The sequence below is a fragment of the Oncorhynchus kisutch genome, linkage group LG4, assembly GCF_002021735.2.
Source record: "Oncorhynchus kisutch isolate 150728-3 linkage group LG4, Okis_V2, whole genome shotgun sequence".
NCBI classification, from domain to species: domain Eukaryota; kingdom Metazoa; phylum Chordata; class Actinopteri; order Salmoniformes; family Salmonidae; genus Oncorhynchus; species Oncorhynchus kisutch.
Window position 1 is genome coordinate 47,530,649 of NC_034177.2, and position 21,928 is coordinate 47,552,576.

At 43.3% G+C, this 21,928-nt stretch overlaps 1 protein-coding gene across 2 annotated transcripts in view; it reads left to right on the forward strand.

The window, feature by feature from the left end:
- Positions 1 to 739: 739 nt before the first annotated feature.
- cttnbp2 (cortactin binding protein 2) overlaps positions 740 to 21,928 on the forward strand; it is a 67,620-nt gene continuing 46,431 nt past the window's right edge. The window contains exons 1-2 of one of the 2 annotated variants that reach the window (XR_004209749.1): positions 740 to 1,267; positions 5,257 to 5,364. Coding sequence is in view for 1 of the 2 variants with exons in the window: in XM_020481188.2 (XP_020336777.1) it covers positions 1,187 to 1,267; positions 5,257 to 5,364 (189 nt within the window). In the remaining variant the exon portion in view is untranslated. The remainder of the gene's footprint in view (positions 1,268 to 5,256; positions 5,365 to 21,928) is intronic. The other variant, XM_020481188.2, reaches the window with a different exon arrangement.

A 21,928-nucleotide genomic window follows, 5' to 3' on the forward strand; every position in this document is an offset into this window, starting at 1 on the left:
AAGTCCCCTTTAACAGAGCACAGAAGGACTGGCAGCTGTCCACTTTGATTGGGCCCAGGATAAATGTGGTAATTGAGACAACACAGTACTTTACTATACATACTTTTATACTATGACAGATGTAGGTGAGAGAGTGTTGAACAAAGAAATGGGACACTGTGCGGTGTGATGTCACCAAGGTATTCTACTGTGCAGGTCATTTCAAAGCAGCAATGGCACCGGCTATTTAAAACAAGGGTAAACACAAGAGAATGTCTGTCGTTATAGGCCATGAAAATGTGCTGGCAATATCCTGTATTTGACCCAAATAGTGTATCAGTGACCTGGTTCTGTAGGACAACAAGGAGGCTAAGGATCACCCTCGAATCCTTTAATGGCACATCTGGACGCCCCAGTAATATTTATATTCATATCCGTGATGATAATCTGTGGACTGGAGAGCCATTGTTGACATGGTGACAGATATCTCTTTGATACATGACCTATCCATGCATATAGCAATCCATCGGCTAGACATCTCGTTTACAATGACACGTCGATAGGCCTACCTTTAATAATTAAACACATTATAGGCTATAATGTCTGACGGGCAGGAAAATGTAACCTGTAAAATAATAGTGGGTATCCATTTGCTGGATATTTTATAATGCACTAGGGGGCCTATGCTATTGTGTGTAATCCGAATAGGCCTCTCGGCTTTGGCTGTTGGCATGCAACAACAATAAATCCTCAGGTTTATGACTATGTGATTCACAGATCCACAGTCATGGAAAGGGTAAATAGGCGATTTAGGCAGTAGACGCGGTGGGGTTCCTATTCAGAAATAGGACACAGCCTTGGCTGCACTCCTACTTCGCTCCCCTTTCAATCACTCTTTAACGACCGCGCAGCACACCTCATTTCAAGTTGCGAACGCACGATTCGCATCTGGAATACGCCTCGGGTCCACGCCTACGGACCAATTCCCCCCTCCACCAACCTGCGTGCCCGAAAAACGCCACGGTCCGGTCTAGGCCAGACTGTCTCGTACGCGGAGGCACATTTCTCTCTCTCGTGTTATAGAAATTTGAGGCTAGAGTCGTGTGTGAGATTTGCATTCAGCAGCGTAATAGTTAAAGCGGTACCGAATGCGTTGTTTTATGTTCTGTGTGGTGCCCTCACTCCAGCAGACCGCTACAGTAGGAAGATGGCGTCGGAGGGAGCGAGCGGGGAGCAGCCTCCTCCGGTACAAACACTGGCAACCACAGTGCTTGGAAGTGTCGAAGCGGTAAGACCTTTTGTTTTATATTATATCCAGGTCTATATGTTTACATCGTTGGTCCCCCCCCCCCCCCCCCCCCCCCGTTTTGGAATAAAGGAAAGGGAGTAAGGAATTAGGAAAGACGGCGCATTTCTCTACGAACCTGAGTGTTCATCTTGAAGCAACAGCAATATGTTTGGCAATGTAGAGAACAGCAAAACAAGGGTTCTCTGATTTGTGTAGACGCCGACTATACATATGGTCAAAGGCTTTTATTGGAAATTAAAATCGTATAGAAAGGCAAAGGAATTGGGTTTATCTATCACAAATAGGTTAATAGCTCAAATGTTGGTACGGCCCATATGGGGAAACGTAGTTGGGCTATAAAGCACTGATTTGCGATGGTTACAAAGGGGGTTTCAATCTGTACTTACAGTTGAAACACAATTTGGGCTATAGGTTTTCGCTCTCACAGACCGGGATGTATGTAGGCTAGTCGTCTGAATAGATAACGAGCTTGCTTTTGACATGGCTGTTCGATGCATAATCGTGCCCCTTTTTCACTCCGTCAACGCTCCAAGTTGAAACAAAATATGTTGATTGCTGTGTGTCAGTGAGGCTTTTGACGTGAATATGTTGTTATCAGATGTAGCCTAGTTGTGTTTGAACAAACCTGCCTCTACGGTTAAAGAGAGAAAGACACTAAATATCCTATGAGGACCCCAAACCTCTTACAATCTTACATTTTAAGCAGCTCTTGTCTGACCACAAAGCATGGCCTATTTGCAGTCAAGAATGTTTCCTATTCTGCATAGGCCTACTATTGCTTTTAGATTTGACCTGTGACCCTTAGAACAATATTAGAAATGTTGACTCCGTGAAAGTGGTTTTGTTTGCCTGCAAACTCCCCACTAATCGGACTGAGCTGCAATTGTTTTAAAAATCCGGGACTTCTCACATTGGTCCCTCATCTCGCAGACAGGTTGCAACATGTGTGCCAGGGCACCGGCTTGCTACCCCTCTGTGCAAATTAATCAATCTCTTTCCCCGCCGGAGGGGGCCATGCAACCTTTCCCTGGTTGTGGTATGCTTGGATGGTTCCATGTGCTCTGTTCAGTCAGACCATTGCCCACTACCTATTCTGCATGAATTTACTGACTGGTCAAAAGAAAGCCATCTCCCATTTGCCACTTGACTTTATCCTCAACTACATCATATACTACACTCGTTTTTATATGTAATTGAGCAGTCCTATAGGACACGGTAAATATAAAGAACTGTTCTGGGTTTGAGGTTGAAAGGCTATTGAGAATATGGACTGTTCTTGACTGGAAGATCCCAAGGCTGTTGAAATGGGAGGAAAATAAGACATGTGGGTGGGAGGAAAATAAGACGTGGGTGGGAGGAAAATAAGACGTGGGTGGGAGGAAAATAAGACATGTGGGTGGGAGGAAAATAAGACATGTGGGTGGTAGAAAAAGGCAAGAATATCAAGGCAAAGTAAAATAGTGATAGAAAGGGGGCAGAGTGAGAGCAGAAAGAAAGCATGAGAGATGGACGGAAGGAGAGCAGTGAGAGAAGCGGGGGGGGGGGGGTTTATGTACACCAGAGACATGTCTAAATTGGTCTTCATTTCAGTGACTCAGCTGGTATAGCTCAGAGTACTGTGTTAGCCAAGCCAGCCCTGATCTCCTGAGCGCGTTCAGTGCACACTACGCTCCTTCCTTGCCTTAACGGCCCGTTCTGCTGAACTGGTACCTCGACGACGGCACCGCACCGCAGCACAGCAACCATACGTCCCCTCTGACTCGGCCATACATCTCTGCCTGTCTCTCTCGCGAACCGTCTTTCCAAACATGCCAGGACAAGCCAGGCCAGCTAGCCTCTCTTTAGGGGGGCTTCTGTTTCTATGCCCCCAGTTAAATAAAGGTCTTTGCATACCCCTGCAAGACCCTCCTTTTGTTTGCTCTCGGGGGAGGAGTTTCTCTTGTGAAGGGTCCTTGAGGACCGGCTCACTTGGTTTAGAGAGGGGTCAGAGGGTGAAAAATGATGGTGGTGTGGGGCCACACTCGTCACCTCCCCCAATTCGCCCTATAGCATTAGTTAGTACGCACACATTTTTTACTACTTGTTCCGTTGTAGAGGGATGTCTAATTTATTTGAATGTGACCACTAATCCAACCTATTAGGCTATAGGACAGAGCCCATAGTAGTTGGCTCTTCCTTCCCTCCACATAGTGCAAATACACACTCACCCACACAGAACAGCTATTTTGAAACGCACGCCTCATGGAACAAATTAGCATTAGCTTCCCTCACCTGCTCACTGTGCAGAAATGCAGGAGGGTGAAATGCCACCCGAGCACATTGACGAAGACTGGGGGGCCCACATGATAGGCTTTGGTTTGGATAGTGTCGTGCAAGCCTTCCCGAGACTCCCAAATCCGATTCTCCAAATGGCTCACTGGCAGCACAGTGAGGGAGAATGCTGTGTGGGGTTGGTTGGAAATTGATTAGCTTTTTTTTTTTTTTTTTTTTTTCAAGCTTTCAAATCGATTGCTGGATTCTTTCCTTTTAACCCCCTGCTGTCTTGATTGGTGCTGTTCAGAATGAAATAGAATGCCGTACTTTCTAAGGGCTTAAATCACACTGTATCCTGGTTCGCTTACTTGCACTACTAGTTATTTGACATATGTATTAGGCTAAAACCTGTCTCATTGTTGGCCTATGATTTACGCAAAAGTTGACGTACCGATATCTCAAGCCCTATGAGTGTCTTGTCATCAAGACATAGTATTTGAATGCCCAGTATTTAGGGACACTTTGATCTACAACAGTCTGCTAAAAGATCAGACCTGCTGATTCCATATTTTGTCCGTGATTTAAGAGAGGGCTTTGAAGGAGGCTGCTGGGTCAAAGATGAAAAAATGGAGAAATCTTGGCAGGGATTGAAACGCATGATTGTAAATCACGCACCAATGGCAGGGTGATCGAATGTCGTGAACAGGTACCAATGAATGTGCCTATGCGCAGATCGACTAGAACACTTGTGACTTGAGGCAAGGAGGTCGTCTCTTCCTCCCTCCCAGATTATCTTTGGTTTATGATGTTTTATTGAACAAATAGCCGTGCAAAAAGGAAAGCTCCTCTGGGATATAAATTAAATAGAAAAATGGAATTGGATGTGTTTCTAGAAGAGAGGGGTTTCTCTGCAGATGTTCTTGCCAAGTAACTTTCTCCCATCCAATCTTACCTCAGTGTATCTCTGCCTGTGAGGTTCTCTCATTTTCATTGTACACTTGTGAATGTAGTTCAGTTAAATTCCCCATATCTTCAAAAGCTGAGGATGACTAGACAAGTTCTTCTTATTCAATCAGGACAACGGGTCTTCAGTCTGTCAGTCAGTTTTGCACTGCCGTCTCTGTCGTGGAATGTAGACGAACCAGCCGCCGCTACAATGTCCTCGCTCCTCACCCTACTAGCTGCCATTCGGATAAACCCAGGAACGACGTACATTTGACATTTTTGACATTTTTTCTTTTTTTAAGGATGTTTTATTTCCCTTTTCTAAGGGCAACAGTCAGAGAGGATGGAAAAGCCTTTTAATCGATTGAAGCAGCAGTAGAAAGTGGTCCCGTCACTCACAATTACCCTCATCCTCATTCTTTCTCCCTGTCCGTTCGCCCTGCGGGGTCCGTCTGGCAAAATCAGCGTTTAATGCTGATGTAATTAAATGGCTAAATGTAATTGGACCTTTTTTAATAGCCTCAAGGTTCGGTCAGACATTTAGGTTTCGTTAAGGTTACGAAACTATCTTGAGGAATGAGTTCGGTTTGTCATCGTGCGACTTGCAAACCCAACTGTTTTGCAGTAAGTTTCCCAAGGATTAATAGAAACATGTCCTATAGAACATGGTGTCAAATTATTTCAGGAGACAAAAACGTGTTTTAGTTATATGAAAATGTTTCCTATGTTGCGAATAATACTTATCTTTCTGTGTGTGTGCGTTTTTGCAGAAATGTGAGTTTAACATGGATAATCTGAGCAAGCCGGAGCTCTTGACACTGCTCAGCATCATGGAGGGAGAGCTGGAGGCCCGGGACCTGGTCATAGAAGCCCTGAGGGTGAGTCTGGACCACACACACACCTAAGTTTTCAGTACCCTCGTGAGAAAATGCAATTGGGAATTGAACCGTTGTTACAGATGATGCAAGCTGTAGAAATCTATATGGACTTGCTCAATACATATGCGGACTGTGATACGTCAGTGTTTACTTGTCAGCGATATGGACGAAGGATGGTATTTGTGTAGGCTTGTTGTTGTTGTTTTAAGGGCCACTTTGACTGAAATCTGGAAGTTCTACAGTAGGGATGAGGTTACTCTATTTGGATTGAGAAGGTTCTACAGTAGGGATGAGGTTACTCTATTTGGATTGAGAAGGTTCTACAGTAGGGATGAGGTTACTCTATTTGAATTGAAAAGGTTCTACAGTAGGGATGAGGTTACTCTATTTGGATTGAGAAGGTTCTACAATACAGATGCGATGGATGGTGTGGTTCAGTTGGATGCAGACAAGGTGACACGGTGTCCGTTCCTCTCGGTTGTGTGTCCTGGCATTGAGGTGACTATCCGTCCTCCTCGGGGGGCTAAGTGGCAAGTTATTTATGTGAGAAGAACCATTCGGGACACTCTCTCCCTCTCTACCCCCCCCCCCCCCCCCTCTGCTGTATTTAGGTCAGAATCACACCACTGAATTTTGCTCGCTGCTCCACTTCGAGCTGTCCTGTCCTCTTAAACTTTTTAATAGGTTTCCTAATGTTGAGTAGTTCTGGGAGCAGGGCTGGAGATGGGATTGAGGCCAATCTCTTTTCTTAGCCTCTGGAAAGTGATATTTGAAATCAGCACGTTCTCTACTGGCGAGAAATGCGGTTTGTACTGTATATTGCGGTTTGTACTGTATATTGCGGTTTGTACTGTATATTGCGGTTTTTCCTTGATGTAGTGCGTTTTTTTGTTTGTTGTCCTTATCGACCTGACTGGCCTTGAACAGAGTTCCTCTGGGGAGATGGTTGTCCTTCTGGAAGGTTCTCCCAGCTCTACAGCACTCCACCAATCAGGGCTTTATGGTAGAGTGTGTCTTTTACCACTCCACAGTAAAGGACACATGACAACCCGCTTGGAGTTTGCCAAAAGGCACCTAAATGACTCAGACTATGAGAAACAAGATTCTCTGGTCTGATGAAACCAAGATTGACCTATTTGGCCTGAATGCCAACCATCATGTCTGGGGGGAAACCTGGCACCATCCCAACAGTGAAGCATGGTGGTGGCAGCATGCTTGTGGGGATGTTTTTCAGTGGCAGGCACTGGGATCCTAGTCAGGATCGAGGGAAAGATGAACAAAGCAAAGTACAGAGAGATCCTTGATGAAAACCTGCTCCAGAGCGCTCAGTACCTCGGACTGGGGCGAAGGTTCACCTTCCAACAGGACAATGACCCTATGCACCTAGCCAAGACAACTCAGGAGTGGCTTCAGGACAAGTCTCTGAATGTCCTTTAGTGGCCCGGACTCGAACATCTATGGAGAGACCTGAAAACATCTCTGCAGCGACTAGAGGTCGACCGATTAATCGGAATGGCCGATTAATTAGGGTCGATTTAAAGTTTTCATAACAACCGATTAAAAAAACTTGGCAAGTCAGTTAAGAACACATTCTTATTTTCAATGACGGCCTAGGAACGGTGGGTTAACTGCCCTGTTCAGGGGCAGAACGACAGATTTTCAACTTGTCAGCTCGGGGGATCCAAACTTGCAACCTTACAGTTAACTAGCCCAACGCTTTAACAACCTGCCTCTCATTGCACTCCACGAGGAGCCTGCCTGTTACGCAAATGCAGTAGAAGCCAAGGTAAGTTGTTAGCTAGCATTAAACTTATCTTATAAAAAACAATCAACCAATCATAATCACTAGTTATAACTACACATGGTTGATGATATTACTCGTTTATCTAGCGTGTCCTGCGTTGCATATAATTGATGCAACGCTGGGGGATGATTTAACAAAAGCGCATTTGCGAAAAAAGCACAATCGTTGGACGACTGTACATAACCATAAACACCAATGCCTTTCTTAAAATCAATACACAGAAGTATATATTTTTAAACCTGCATATTTAGCTAAAAGAAATCCAGGTTAGCAGGCAATATTAACCAGGTGAAATTGTGTCACTTCTCTTGCGTTCATTGCATGCAGAATCAGGGTATATGCAACAGTTTGGGCAGCCTGGCTCGTTGCGAACTAATTTGCCAGAATTGTACGTAATTATGACATAACATTGAAGGTTGTGCAATGTAACAAGAATATTTAGACTTAGGGATGCCACCCGTTAGATAAAATACCGAACGGTTCCGTATTTCACTGAAATAATAAACGTTTTGTATTCGAAATGATAGTTTCCGGATTCTACCATATTAATGACCAAAGGCTCGTATTTCTGTGTGTTATGCTATAATTAAGTCTATGATTTGATAGAGCAGTCTGACTGAGCGATGGTAGGCAGCCGCAGGCTCGTAAGCATTCATTCAAACAGCACTTTTGTGCGTTTTGCCAGCAGCTCTTCGCAAGCACAGCGCTGTTTATGACTTCAAGCCTATCGGCCTAATGGCTGGTTTAACCGATGTGAAATGGTTAGCTGGGTGTGCGCTAATAATGTTTCAACTGAGACTTGGAGTAGTTATTCCACTTGCTCTGCAAGGGCCGCGGCTTTTGTGGAGCGATGGATAACGCTGATTCGAGTGTGGCTGTTGTCGATGTGTTCCTGGTTCGAGCCCAGTTGGGGCGAGGAGAGGGACGGAAGCTATATTGTTACACTGGCAATACTATACTACTAATACTAAAGTGCCTATAAGAACATCCAATAGTCAAAGGTATATGAAATACAAATGGTATAGAGAGAGAGTCCTATAAATACTATATTAACTACAACCTAAAACCTCTTACCTTGGAATATTGAAGTCTCATGTTAAAAGGAACCACCAACTTTCATATGTTCTCATGTTCTGACCAAGGAAATTAAACGTTAGCCTTTTTACATGGCACATATTGCACTTTTACTTCTCCAACACCATTGTTTTTGCATTATTTAAACCAAATTGAACATGTTTCATTATTTATTTGAGGCTAAATTGATTTTTATTCATGTATTATATGAAGTTGTAAATGAGAACTTGTTCTCAACTTGCCTACCTGGTTAAATAAAGGTTAAATAAAATAAATTTAAAAAGTTAAAATAAGTCTTCATTCAGTATTGTTGTAATTGTCATTATTACAAATAAAATGTTAAAAAATCGTCAGATTAATTGGTATCGGCTCTTTTGGTCCTACAATAATCAGTATCGGAGTTGAAAAATCATCATCGGTCGACCTCTAGCAGCGATGCTCCCTATCCAACATGACAGAACTTGAGAGGATCTGCAGAGAAGAATGGGAGTCCCCATTCCCCAAATACAGGTGGACACCAAGCTTATAGCGTCATACCCAAGAAGACTCAAGGCTGTAGTCGCTGCCAAAGGTGCTTCAACAAAGTACTGAGTAAAGGTGCTGAATACAATTTTTAAATGTCATATTTCAGTGTTTTATTTTTGTATGCATTTATAAAAACAGTTTGCTTAGTTTTTTTAATGATGCATTGGTGTAGAATTTGGCTGTAAAATAACAACATTTTGAAAAAGTCAAGGGGCCTGAATACTTTCCAAATGTACACCCATCTCTCGTTCCCTCTTTCTCTCTGTTTCTCTCTTTCTCATTCTTTCTGTCTGGCTTTTAGTGTTCTTCCCGGCTCCCTCCCTGTGGATATCGTATCTCTGCAAAAAATAAATAATGCCCTCTTGACTGTCGTGATGACTGTCCCAAACACAAAGACCCTACTTGTTCTCCATGAGATAAGCCTGCTCAAAGAGGGAGGAGAGCGATGGATGGATGGATAGAGAGGGGGGGCCTATACCCTGAGAGAAAGAAAGTGTTTCCCCTTTTGTTTGTCTGTTTCACTTGCTTTGGCGCTGTAAGCATGTGTTTCCTATGCCAATAAAGCCCATTTGAAGTGAGAGGAAAATAAATGGGAAGGGAACTAAAAAGAGTTGAGGACAGAGATAAGGGGCCCACATCTTGACGTCTTGAGGGGTGGAGAGGCTGACATCCTCTGTGAAAGTGGGATGGACGGTGTGCCAGAGAAGATTTGGCTGACAAAATCCTCTCAAATCGCCAGAACGAATGGAGCTGTAAAAAAAAAAAGTGTCATCTGGAGACCAGCTGGCTAGAGCCATTGATATCACACAGTTAGACAAGTCCTCTTCTTTTAAACCAACCACTAGTGCTGTGCCATTTAACCAAGATTTTGTTTTGTTGTAAACAACTAATTGACCGACGTCTGTTTTAATTATTTGAATTACGTTGTAGTTTTATTTTCTTTTTTTCTGTGAGCTCAATGAGCACCACACAGTTTCTCTAGAGATACATCAGAGCCAGCCTGAACTGTGCGATATAATAGGGAGTTGTAGTTTCCAGCAGGCCAATATTCTACATAGTTTCGCGCATACAAACGCCTTGTCCGGTCTGCGTTTCTTTTACACGAAGAATCCAGGTGCTGTAGCTCTACCTGAAAGTACATGATCTAAGTGATTGATAGTTGGTATTCAGCAGTCATAAAAGTGTGCCTTATTTACTTTGAAGAACTACTAAAATAGTGATTTTTGTCAGACAGCATAGGTAGCAGCTCTGTAGAGATGATGACTTGGAATGAAATAAGTCATCAAATAAAACAAATGTATTACACAACTGAAATACTTTATTAAAGTCATTTGAATAAGTGATTACGTGATATGCAGTAATGAGCATCATGGGACTTGTAGTAATTGTTTTATTTTCCGTTACAGCATTCAACCTACATAATGCATTGTAATAAAATCAACAACAAAACATTGACAACAATGATAATTTAGGAATTGAACCTAAACCAAACCGACCTCAAAAAGCACTAATTGCTCAGCATTACCAACCACAGTACGGTACAAAACACCAGACACGCCGAGCCACCCACTGTCCCTAATATCGCCACACAGACAGACCTCTGAAATGTTGACCGACTAAAGTGTGGTGGGCCGTTTGGCTTGGTATTGGTGTTTTTGTGTTTGCGGTGTTTGAGTGTTAAGAGGCTTTTGTGGCGACGACTAATTAGCATGTGGCTAAAACTGGCTGAGCCCCGCGAATCAGTTTCATTTTAGAGAATAGAAGGGCCGTAAACAGATTAGCCAAACGAGCGCAGTCACATGATTAATGCAGCAGTACAGCAGAGCACTCTCATTCTTCTGGTGGCTGAGCGTGTCTGTCAATGATCAACTGTCAACAACCAGGGTTTAGTAGCAGTTGGTCCGGGCAACCACTTAACCTAAAACTGGGTAATAAAACACAGTTTGTTAAAGGTGCAGAAATCGCTCCATTTCCTGGTGACTAAAATTCGAATAGTTTTGTCTAATTTCAGTTTGCCACAAAACAAGTGGTAATTGTGTGGAGAATCATTGTAACATCTAAGCCGCTGTGAAATCTATTTTTATTTTCAGCTGTTTGAAGCTGGTATACAAAACCGAAAGTATAAGGCACTGGAAGCATAAGAACGGTGCATATAGATCAGCTCTACCTACCACTTATTAGATGCTTTCAATGAGAATGGCAGATCTATAACTCACATTTCTATGTTTTGGTCAGGCATCCAAAATGTGACATATTGCAGCTTTACAAGTGGAAGCTCTTTTTTTTGGAGTGCCAAAATCTCCCATGGGGATGTTTGTTCATAATTCATGTAAAAAAAAAGAATATATATAATAATAAAGCTATATGGTGGATCCCCTGATTTGACCTATGCAGTTGTTAGATCGGGGATTCTTTTATGTAAGTAAGGAAGGAAGCATTTTATAGGCTTAAGTATTCCAAAAGGGCACAGGTCCAGCACACCAGGCATATATTAATTCCACCCACTACTGACTTTGGTTCATTCTCTCGCATGCTCCCAACAACAGCGCTGCGTGTGATCTCTTGTATGAGTAAAATGCTATGATACCCTTATCCTTGAGGCATTATGTAGCCAATGTTTATGCATAGCAGGATGCCCCAAGCAAGTTTGATTTATAAAAGAAAATATATATATATATATTTATTTATTTATTTAAGCTTTGAGACATGGATTGTGTGGGGGTGGTGATGATGGTGGTCGCTATTCAAGCAGGGTTGTAACATGAGCCAAAAATCTCAATGACTCTATCGCCATGCAGGGGGGGGGGGTTTGGTTGCTATGCGGACATCAGAGCCAGGTGGTTGGTTGGATGCTAATTTGCTAGTGTGGCGGAGAGAAGAGGGTTAAACTGAGACTTAACACCAGCCAAGGTAGACCAGCCTCTGTAGCCATCCAGTTATCTATATATACATATACCCGTCACTCTGCCACTCCGGTGGATTTATGTCTTACATTTTATCTCCATACAGATTTCTGTTTCCAAAACTAGAATCTGTAGACTTTACTCTTCGCCAAAGTAATAGTTTCATTTATTTTATTTTAAATGTGGTGTTTAAAATGTATTTTGACACTGATAGGGGTGGGGGGATTTGAAGCCCTGTCAGACTGAGACAGGTTAGTCTCTGGAGAGAATGGAGTCTGACTGTGTGGTTGACCAAGTGTCTGTCTTGAAGAGGGTCAGTGCACACTGGAGTCGTGTGTTGTTTTACAGGGTCAGCCATAGTAGTACCTTTCGGTTACTGGCCCAACACTAGGCTACCACTAGTCTACCTGCCGCCTTATAACACATGGGGATTGGAGAAGAGAGGGGTTTAGGAGGTAGGTCTTAGGAAGCTGCTCTTTCTCTCTCTCTCTCTCTCTCTGGTGATTGGTGGGCTACAGGGTGAACTGTCTCCCCGATGATTGGATGACGCAGCACAGGCCTGTTTGATGTGCACCAGGCTTCACTCTAATGTTGCGCGAATGTGTTCACACAGGGTCATTCCACCTTGATTGCCAAATGAAATAGGAGAAGGACACAAATAGCCCCCCTCTCTTTCTCAATCTCACTTTGCTGTGTGTGTCCTTCTTTTGGCTGTGTGTGTGTGTGTCAAGGTTACCGTTGGCTGGTAATTGCTGTTTTTTGTATAAAAAAAAAATTCCCCCCTCATTCCCCGTCATGCTTATCGGTCTCAAGGTTTATTTACATAATTTGGTGGAATTATATTGACCCATGTGTGTCATTAGTCATCATGTATCTTATCACATACGCACAGCATACAGAGCCTATTTTTAGCAGAATATCACCTCCGCTCTAGATCCTCATCTCGTTGCTGCTCGAGTGAAACCTGCTTTTAGAAGCCCAGTCATTGCACAGCAATTCTAAATGCAATCGCATGTTAACTGTTTTTGCTGGCCGCTAGGGTTGCAAAGGGTCGGAAACTTACCGGTAAATTTAAGTTAAGCCCCGGGAATTTTGCTTAAATTCGTCAAAGTTAGCTTATAACAGTGCACCATTTTTTTTTTGGGGGGGGGGGGGGGGGGTGGACACAAGGCAATTCTAGGTCTTGTGGCATATTTTGGTTAAACTATCCCCAACCCTCTGCATGCGCAGTGCATTCTTCCATCACATGTACAGCTGATTCTCAAGATCTTGCACACTAATGAGATGCTATTGAGCCCACACTACTACACTACTGTCTGAGCCAAGGACTACATGCTTTCTGGAAAGAATACAACAAAGATGCAGAATCATCTGGCCAAGTGCATAAAGTTCCCTCAGCACTCACAACAAGCAACCTCTGACAAAAGTCCCTCTACTTCTGTTCAAGATGAAAATGATGAATCAAGACAACCTAGTAATAGTAATAGCTCATGTTTTTTTTTTTTTTGACAATGGAGGAATGTAGTCAGAGAAATGCTGATGAATGTCTTATGCAACTGGTTCACCTCTGATTCTCACAGGCAATGTGTATCGGGAGAGATTTCTGAGTGTTCTTTGCCCAGCATACACCCCTCCAACCAGACATGCTTTATCTACTCATTTGCTGGATGCAGAGTTCAACAGAGTTCAAGTGAAGGTCAAGTAAATCATAGAGAAAGCTAACTGTATTGCAATCCTCTCTGATGGGTGGTTGAATGTTCGTGGGCAAGGAATAATTAGCTACATCACCTCCACCCCTCAACCAGTATTCTATAAGAGCAAAGACACAAGGGACAACAGACACACCGGTCTCTACATTGCAGATGAGCTGAAGGCAGTCATCAATGACCTTGGACCACAGAAGGTATTTGCACTGGTGACAGACAATGCTGCGAACATGAAGGATGCTTGGTCTAAAGTCAAGGAGTCCTACCCTCACATCACACCCATTGGCTGTGCTGTTCATGCATTGAATCTCCTCCTCAAGGACTTCATGGCACTGAAAACAATGGATACACTCTACACGAGAGCCAAGGAAATGGTTAGGTGGGTCATCAAGTTATAGCCGCAATCTACCTCACCAAGCAAAGTGAGAAGAATAAGAGCACCATATTGAAGCTGCCCAGCAACACCAGTTGGGGTGGTGTTGTCATGATTGACAGTCTGCTGGAAGTGAAGGAGTCTCTCCAAGAAATGGCCATATCACAGTCTGCCGATATGGACAGCCCCATCAAGAGGATCCTCCTGGATGATGTATTTTGGGAAAGAGTGGTAAGCAGCCTGAAACCCCTGAAACATATAGCAGTAGCCATTGCACGGATTGAGAGAGACAATGTCATCCTGTCTGATGTTCAGTCTCTGCTTGCAGATGTAAGAGAAATCCGTACTGCCCTGCCCACTTCACTGTTACTCCAAGCAGAGGAAACTGCAGTTCTGAAATGCATCAAAGCCCATACACGCTGCAGCGTACATGTTGGACCCCAAGTATGCTGGCAAGAGCATCCTGTCTGGTGCAGAGATTAACAAGGCCTATGGTGTCATCACTACCGTGTCTTGCCACCTTGGCCTGGTTGAGGGCAAGGTTCTTGGCAGTCTGGCAAAGTACACTTCCAAGCAAGGGCTTTGGGACGGAGATGCAATATGGCAGTCGTGCCAACATATCTCATCAGCCACCTGGTGGAAGGGACTTTGTTAATCTGAGGCTCTTTCCCCTGTTGCCTCCATCATCCTCCAAATCCTACCAACATCAGCCGCCTGAGAGTGCAACTGGTCCTTGTTTGGGAACACACACACCAAAGCACGCAACAGGCTGACCAATACAAGGGTTGAAAAATTGGTGGCCATCCGGGCAAATTTGATGCTTTTTGAGCCTGACAAAGAGCCATCCTCAACAAGGTTGGAAAGTGACAGTGAAGATGAGGCCCCGGAGTCTAATGTTCAAGAGGTGGACATTGAGGAGGTCCAGGGAGAAGACATGGAAGCCTGAGAGGAAGACAACCAAAGCTTTAGTTTCTAGACTATCATTTCACAGATGTATGTTGAAAACATTTTTGGGAGATGCGATGCGTCATTGGAGATCATTCAGTATTCCCTTTTGTTGTTCTGTGAAATCACCCCATGTGAAGAGTAAATGAATTTAATTAAAATTTGATTTGTAAACTAAATTGTTTTTGAAAATGTATATTGGAAGCATTTAATCATTTGCAATTCTATCTACTTATGATAAGCGTGCCTCCTATTCGCCATTCAAGTGCATAGGCAGTGGTAGGCAGGCTATCGGCATGGCACACAGCACGTTGCAATGTGAGCTGGAGGCAGTAGGCCACGCATTATGAAAACACATATTTGTTTGCAACCTGGATGTTTTACTTCATATTATAAGGCATGTCTAACCTTCTTTCAAATTATTGGAAAAATCCGGCCGTAGAAACGTGGAGGCAATTTATTTTATAAAGACTTCATCATTTGCATTTCTCTCCTGTGTTATTGGTTTTCCTATAGGCATATTGTCATACCTTCATACCGACCTTGTGCCATACCGGGATATTCGGTAATACCAGCACTGAACACAATACTAACAAGTACATGTAATCCCATCGAGGGTGCTAATTAAATGCTAACGCGCATTGCAAACGGTTTGAGGGAGCGTGCAATTGGAATGTTGACTGCAGGAATGTCCACCAGAGCTGTTGCCAAAGAATTTTCTGTAAATCTTTCTACCGTAAGCCACCTCCAACATCGTTTTAGAGAATTTGGTAGTACGTCCAACCGGCCTCACAACCGCAGACAACGTGTATAGCGTTGTGTGGGCGAGCAGTTTGCTGATGTCAACGTTGTGAACAGAGTGCCGCATGGTGGGGGTATGGGCAAGCATAAGCTACAGAAAACAAACACAATTGCGTTTTATCCATGTCAATTTGAACGCACAGGGATACTGTGACCAGGTCCCGAGGCCTATTGTCGTGCCATAAATCCGCCGCCATTTCATGTTTCAGCATGATGATGCACGGCCCCATGCCGCAAGGATCTGTACACAATTCCTGGAAGCTGAAAATGTCCCAGCTCTACCATGGCCTGCATACTTTCCAGACATGTCCCCCATTGAGCATGTTTGGGATGCTCTGGATCGACATGTACGACAGTGTTTCTGTTCCCTCCAATATTCAGTAAATTCTCACAGCCATTGACGAGGACTGGGACCACATTCCACTTGCCACAATCAACAGCCTGATCAACTCTCGCCCGAACGAGAGGTAAATGTTCGTCACACCAGATACTGACTGGTTTTCTGATCCACACCCCTACCTTTTTTTGTAGGGCATCTGTGACCAACAGATGCATATCTGTATTCCCAGCCATGTGAAATCCATAGATAAGGCCTAATACATTTATTTAAATTGACTGATCGCCTTCTATGAACTGCAACTCAGTAAAATCATTGAAATTGTTGCATTTTATATTTTTGTTCCGTATAGTTACTAATTTAGAAAACTGTTGTACATTTGGGTAACTAAATAGTTGGAAGGTATCTAGCTGGCAAACATTTAGTTGTGAATTCAATACTGCAATTAGATCACCTGGCGTGTGCTGCACAATAGGGAGTGACTCACAAGGCTCCCGTCTCTCTCCCTGTTGTGTGCTTGTAAACAAGCACCATGTGACTGGGGACTATGGTAAGCTTCGTAATAATGTGACGGGTGAAATGAATTGCACAAGTTGACTGCAGGTATTTACTTAAGTCGCTACAAATATTTCAATTCATTAAAAAACATCAGGAATAGTTTCAACGGTGTTGGAAAACCATCCCATGGCTTTTTCCCAAATGCCCTGGTATGTATACTGCCCCCAAGCCTATTTTCATATCAACTTTCTTTCATTGTCCAGAAGCCAAAGGCACAATCCTAGTCATATTAGTAACCCATCCGAGTTGTATGCATCTTTAGATTCTCCCTCTTCCTTTGTTTTTAACAGAGATTTTTTTTCTCTTTGTCACATATGGAACCGCACACATCAGGTGCGCTGTTTAGTGGCGTTTTCCTGCAAATGACATTTTGGCAAATGTTTGAAAATGTCATTTGTATTGGCAGCTTCATCACAGAAGTGATCTAAGTATTATTCCTGTCATTCTGAGCACCGTTGGTGGACCACCTAATGGGTTTACGCGCCCAATGCATATGGGTCCGGTATATTTCCCAACTGGCCGGTAATTTAAAATCTTGTCCAGCGCCACGTTTTCCTAATGGAAACCCTGGTGTGTTTGTGTGTGTGCTCTTTTTTGTTTTTGTCTGTGTGTGTTGCCTTTTGTAGGAGTGTCCCAGGTAGGCTGGGCTCCCGAGTGGCACAGCGGTCTAAGGCACTGCATCTTAGTGCTAGAGGCATCGCTACAGACCCTGGTTATTGATGTATTATATTAAGTTAAAACAAGTGTTCATTCAGTATTGTTGTAATTGTCATTATTACAAATAAAAATGTAAAAAGTCCGATTTAATTGGTATCGGCTTTTTTGGTCCTCCAATAATCGGTATCGGTGTCGGCGTTGAAAAATCATAATCGGTCGACCTCTAGTTGGCAGTGTTGTTCTGCTCTCCAGAGCAACAAATCTTGTGCTCAGGAGTAGGTGTGTCATCTCTCGAATGTCAACAGAGCACATGGCTACACGTACAGGAATACGGATAAGGAAAACAAGCAGCATTTCACTAGCTAGGACTAGCATACGGATAGTCTAGATGTCACTAGCTAGGACAGGGATTAGCATACGGATAGCCTAGATGACTAGAAGAAGCTATATAGGTCGTTGGATTGCTGAAGCATGGTCTGGGACAGTGTGTCACAGCCTCATCGGACTAAGCTTGTTGTTATTGCAGGCAATCTCAATGCTGTGCGTTACAGGGAAGACATCCTCCTCCCTCATGTGGTACCCTTCCTGCAGGCTCATCCTGACATGACCACCCAGCATGACAATGCCACCAGCCATACTGCTCGTTCTGTGCATGATTTCTATGGCCATGGCCAGCGAAGAGCCCGGATCTCAATCCCACTGCAGAACGTCTGGGACCTGTTGGATCGGAGGGTGAGGGCTTGGGCCATTCCCCCCAGGAATGTCCGGGAACTTGCAGGTGCCTTGGTGGAAGAGTGGGGTAACATCTCACAGCAATAACTGGCAAATCTGGTGTAGTCCATGAGGAGGAGATGAACTGCAGTACTTAATGCAGCTGATGGCCACACCAGATACTGGCTGTTACTTTTGATTTTGACCCCCCCCCCCCCCCCCCCCCTTTGTTCAGGGACACATTTGTCCTTTTCTGTTAGTCACATGTCTGTGGAACTTGTCAGTTGTTGAATCTTATGTTCATACAAATATTTACACATGTTAAGTTTGCTGAAAATAAACGCAGTTGACAGTGAGGATGTTTCTTTTTCTTGCTGAGTTTATTTCCATGGTTCTAGCCATAGGCGTGTTGTGTAATACGTTTTGGTGTCATTACGTGTTCAGTCTTTACACGTTCTTGAGAATCAAGTGGTTCTAAGCTTTCTCCCTTGAGAGCCAATTCCATCGCAATGCGAAACGCGACAAGACTGTATTGACTATGGAACAGGGGAAAATATCAATAAGGGATCATTATAGGTAACAGATAACACGTTCAAATTGGTATGCTTACGTTATTGATCATTTCAACGGTTTACTCTATGGGCAGCTGCCCGTTTTGTCCCTCTGGCCATGGAAAAACTGTTTCAATTACTCCTGGGTTGATGAGGGCTGGGAAAACCTGCATGATCTGTCACACAGACTGTTGCGTTGTTAACGGCATCATCAGTGTCTTCGGTAGTTAAGTGTTGGCATTATCAAGTCCCAGTTCATCTCCTCCTCATGGACTGCACCCTGTCTCTGGGAACTGGTCTGCCCGTCTCACCTGTTGCCATTCCCCCCCCCCCCCCCCTATTCTATTTGTCGAAGCTCTTCATCAGTATATTCTGGCTCATATATAAATATGGTTCTCAATATGCTCATAATAGTGGAACTATCCAAGTGCCCACAAAGACATGAGATGGCTGACGTTTTGACGCATTTTATTTTGTCCGCCCACTACCACTATAAGGCTCATGCAAGCAACTAAGCCAGCCAAAGAAATCTCAGGAATGGAACTCAGACTAAAACCACTGTCGAGATGATGCTTCAACACTGAAAAAAAGAACGTGGAAAATGAAGTCTAACATGCAAAAAAGAACCGAAATATCCCTTTAAGAAGTTTTTTTTTCCATTTGTCACATCCCCCAGTGCGCAGTATTGTATGTTCCGCAGAGTTCTATGTTATGTGTGCACGTTGCCTGAGTGTTGAGTGGAATGGACCCTCGTTAGCAGTAGAAGGAAATTAACCACCCCACACACACACTGTTAATTCACCGTGGGTGTTTTGCGGCGGGGTTTGTTGCTCGTGACAGAAGGAGAGGAGCAGTTGTTACATCACCAAGCAAGGACTGCTGTCGCCGTCACCATGGATAAGAGGCCTGATGACCAGGGGAGAGCGAGTCCGACAGAGAGAGAGAGAGAGAGAGAGAGGAGAGTGACTAAGTGAGACCGAGTCAGAAATCCCAAGAGAGATGTTAGAGAGACAGACTGTAGCTCTACTCCAAATCTTTCTCTCTATCTGTATTTCTCTACCTCAACCCTTACCTATCTCATTAGCAAAATGCCCCCCCCCCCGTCCCCCCGTCATCTTGGGCTGGGAACAGCCAGGGACCTCACGATATTATCATGACACTTAGGTGCCGATACGTAATGCATTGCTGTTCTTTACCGCGACGTTGTTGTAATTTGATGGTCCAAACCCAGGTAACATGCACACCTTTTGGCCGACCTATCAAGTTGCATGGGGAATGTGTAGTTTGTAGAGAGCTTGCACACTGGGAACATGTCGGTCGAGACATCCAGAATAGAATAGACATCAGCATGTTGATGTCTGGTCGACGTATAAACGTTGTAAAACTGCAAGAGTTTAGAATGTGGGCATTCTACATACATCTGCACGACGTCTTGCCAATGAGTAAACGCTGTCTAAACTTCTTTCTTCCCAATGTATCCTGTATACATCATGCCTACGTTGGGCAGACGTGTGTGTGTGTGTTATCTGGGAACATATTGCTCACTATATGTCTGTTGCAGAGTGCGCATGAGAAACTGATCAGTCATGGAAATGAAAGTGCTGAAAACACGTTGGCTCACTATTTAAAAAGGGGAACGAGCTACAGGATGGAGAATACCAGAGTTTTGGAGCAGGTACAGTCGACTAGCGCAGAAATAACGCTACCTAGCAACAACAACCCAATACTTTTTTTTCTCTCTCACATGTTGTTGTGTTACTGTCTGAATTTAAAATGGATTCAATTGAGATTTTTTTTCTCTCACTGGCCTACACACAATACCCCATAATGTCACCGTTTTTCATAATTTGTCAAAATGAACTGAAAATGAAAGCTGAAATGTCTTGAGTCTAACTAAGCCTAAATACCCCCAGGAGTAAAAAAACAAATCGCATAAGCTGCATGGACTTTTGTTTGCAATAATAGTGTTTAACACGATTTCTGAATGGCTACCTCATCTCTGTACCCCACACATACAATTTATCTGTAAGGTTGAGCAGTGAATTTCAAACGGATTCAACCTCAAAGACCAGGGAGGTTTTTCCAATGCCTCGCAAAGAAGGGCACTTATTGGTAGATGGTGTATCAATACGCCCAGTCACTGCAAAGATACATGTGTCCTTGCTAACTCAGTTGCCGGAGAGGAAGGAAAGCGCTCAGGAATTTCACCATGAGGCCACGGGTAACTTTAAACCGTTTTAATGGATGTTGTCAGAGAACTGTTGTTCCTCCAAAATAGTAACCTAAATGAGAGTGAAAAGGAAGCATGTGTAGAATAAAACTTTCAAAACATGCATCCTGTTTGGAACAAGGCACTAAAGTAATGCTGCAAAAAAATGTGTCAAGCAATGAAATTTTGTCCTGAATACAAATAGTTTTGTTTGGGGCAAAATGAAGATGGGAGATGAATTCACCTTTTCAGCAGGATAATAACCTAAAACACAAGGCCAAATCTAAATTGGAGTTGCTTACCAAGAAGACTGTGAATGTTCCTGAGTGGCCGAGTTAGTTTTAACCTAAATCTGCTTAAAAAACTATGGCAAGACTTGGTTGTCTAGCAATGATCAACAACCAATTTGACAGAGCTTGAAGAATTTAGAAAAGAATAATGGGCAAATATTGTACAATCCAGGTGTGCAAAGCTCTTAGACTTACCCAGAAAGGCTTGCATCTAATGGCTGCCAAAGGTGATTTTAACATGTATTGACTCAGGGGTGTGAATACTTATGAAAATGATTGATTTCTGTATTTAATTTGCAATAAATGTGCAGACATTGATAAGAACATGTTTTCACTTTGTCATTTTGGGATATTGAGTGTAGATGGGGGGGGGGAGAAAAGAATCCATTTAGATTTCAGGTTGTAACATAACAAAATGTGGTCAAGGGGTATGAATATTTTCTGAAGGCTGTGCGTGTGTGAATATACAGTTGAAGTCAGAGGTTTACATTACACTAAATTGACTGTGCCTTTTTAAAAAGCTTTGACAATTTATGTAATGGCTTTAGAAGCATCTGATAGACCTCCAATTGACTCAAATTATGTCAATTAGCCTATCTGTGGATGTATTCCAAGGCCTACCTTCAAACTCCATGCCTCTTTTCTTGACATTATGGGAAAATCAAAAGAAATCAGCCAAGACCTCAGAAAATAAATTGTAGACCTCCACAAGTCTGGTTCATTCTTGAACGTGCATTTGGAAATTGCTCCCATCTGTACAAACAATAGTACGCAAGTATAAACACCATGGGACCACACAGCCGTCATACCGCTCAGGAAGAAGACGCGTTCTGTCTCCTAGAGATTAATATACTTTGGTGCAAAAAGTGCAAATCAATCCCAGAACAACTGAAAATGACCTTGTGAAGATGCTGGAGGAAACGGGTACAAAAGTATCTATATCCACAGTAAAACGAGTCCTATATCGACATAACCTGAAAGGCCGCTCAGCAAGGAAGAAGCCACTGCTCCAAAACCGCTGTAAAAAAAAAAATCGCCAAAAAAAATCTGGTCTGATGAAACAAAAATAGAACTGTTTGGCCACAATGACCATTATTATGTTTGGAGGAAAAAGGGGGAG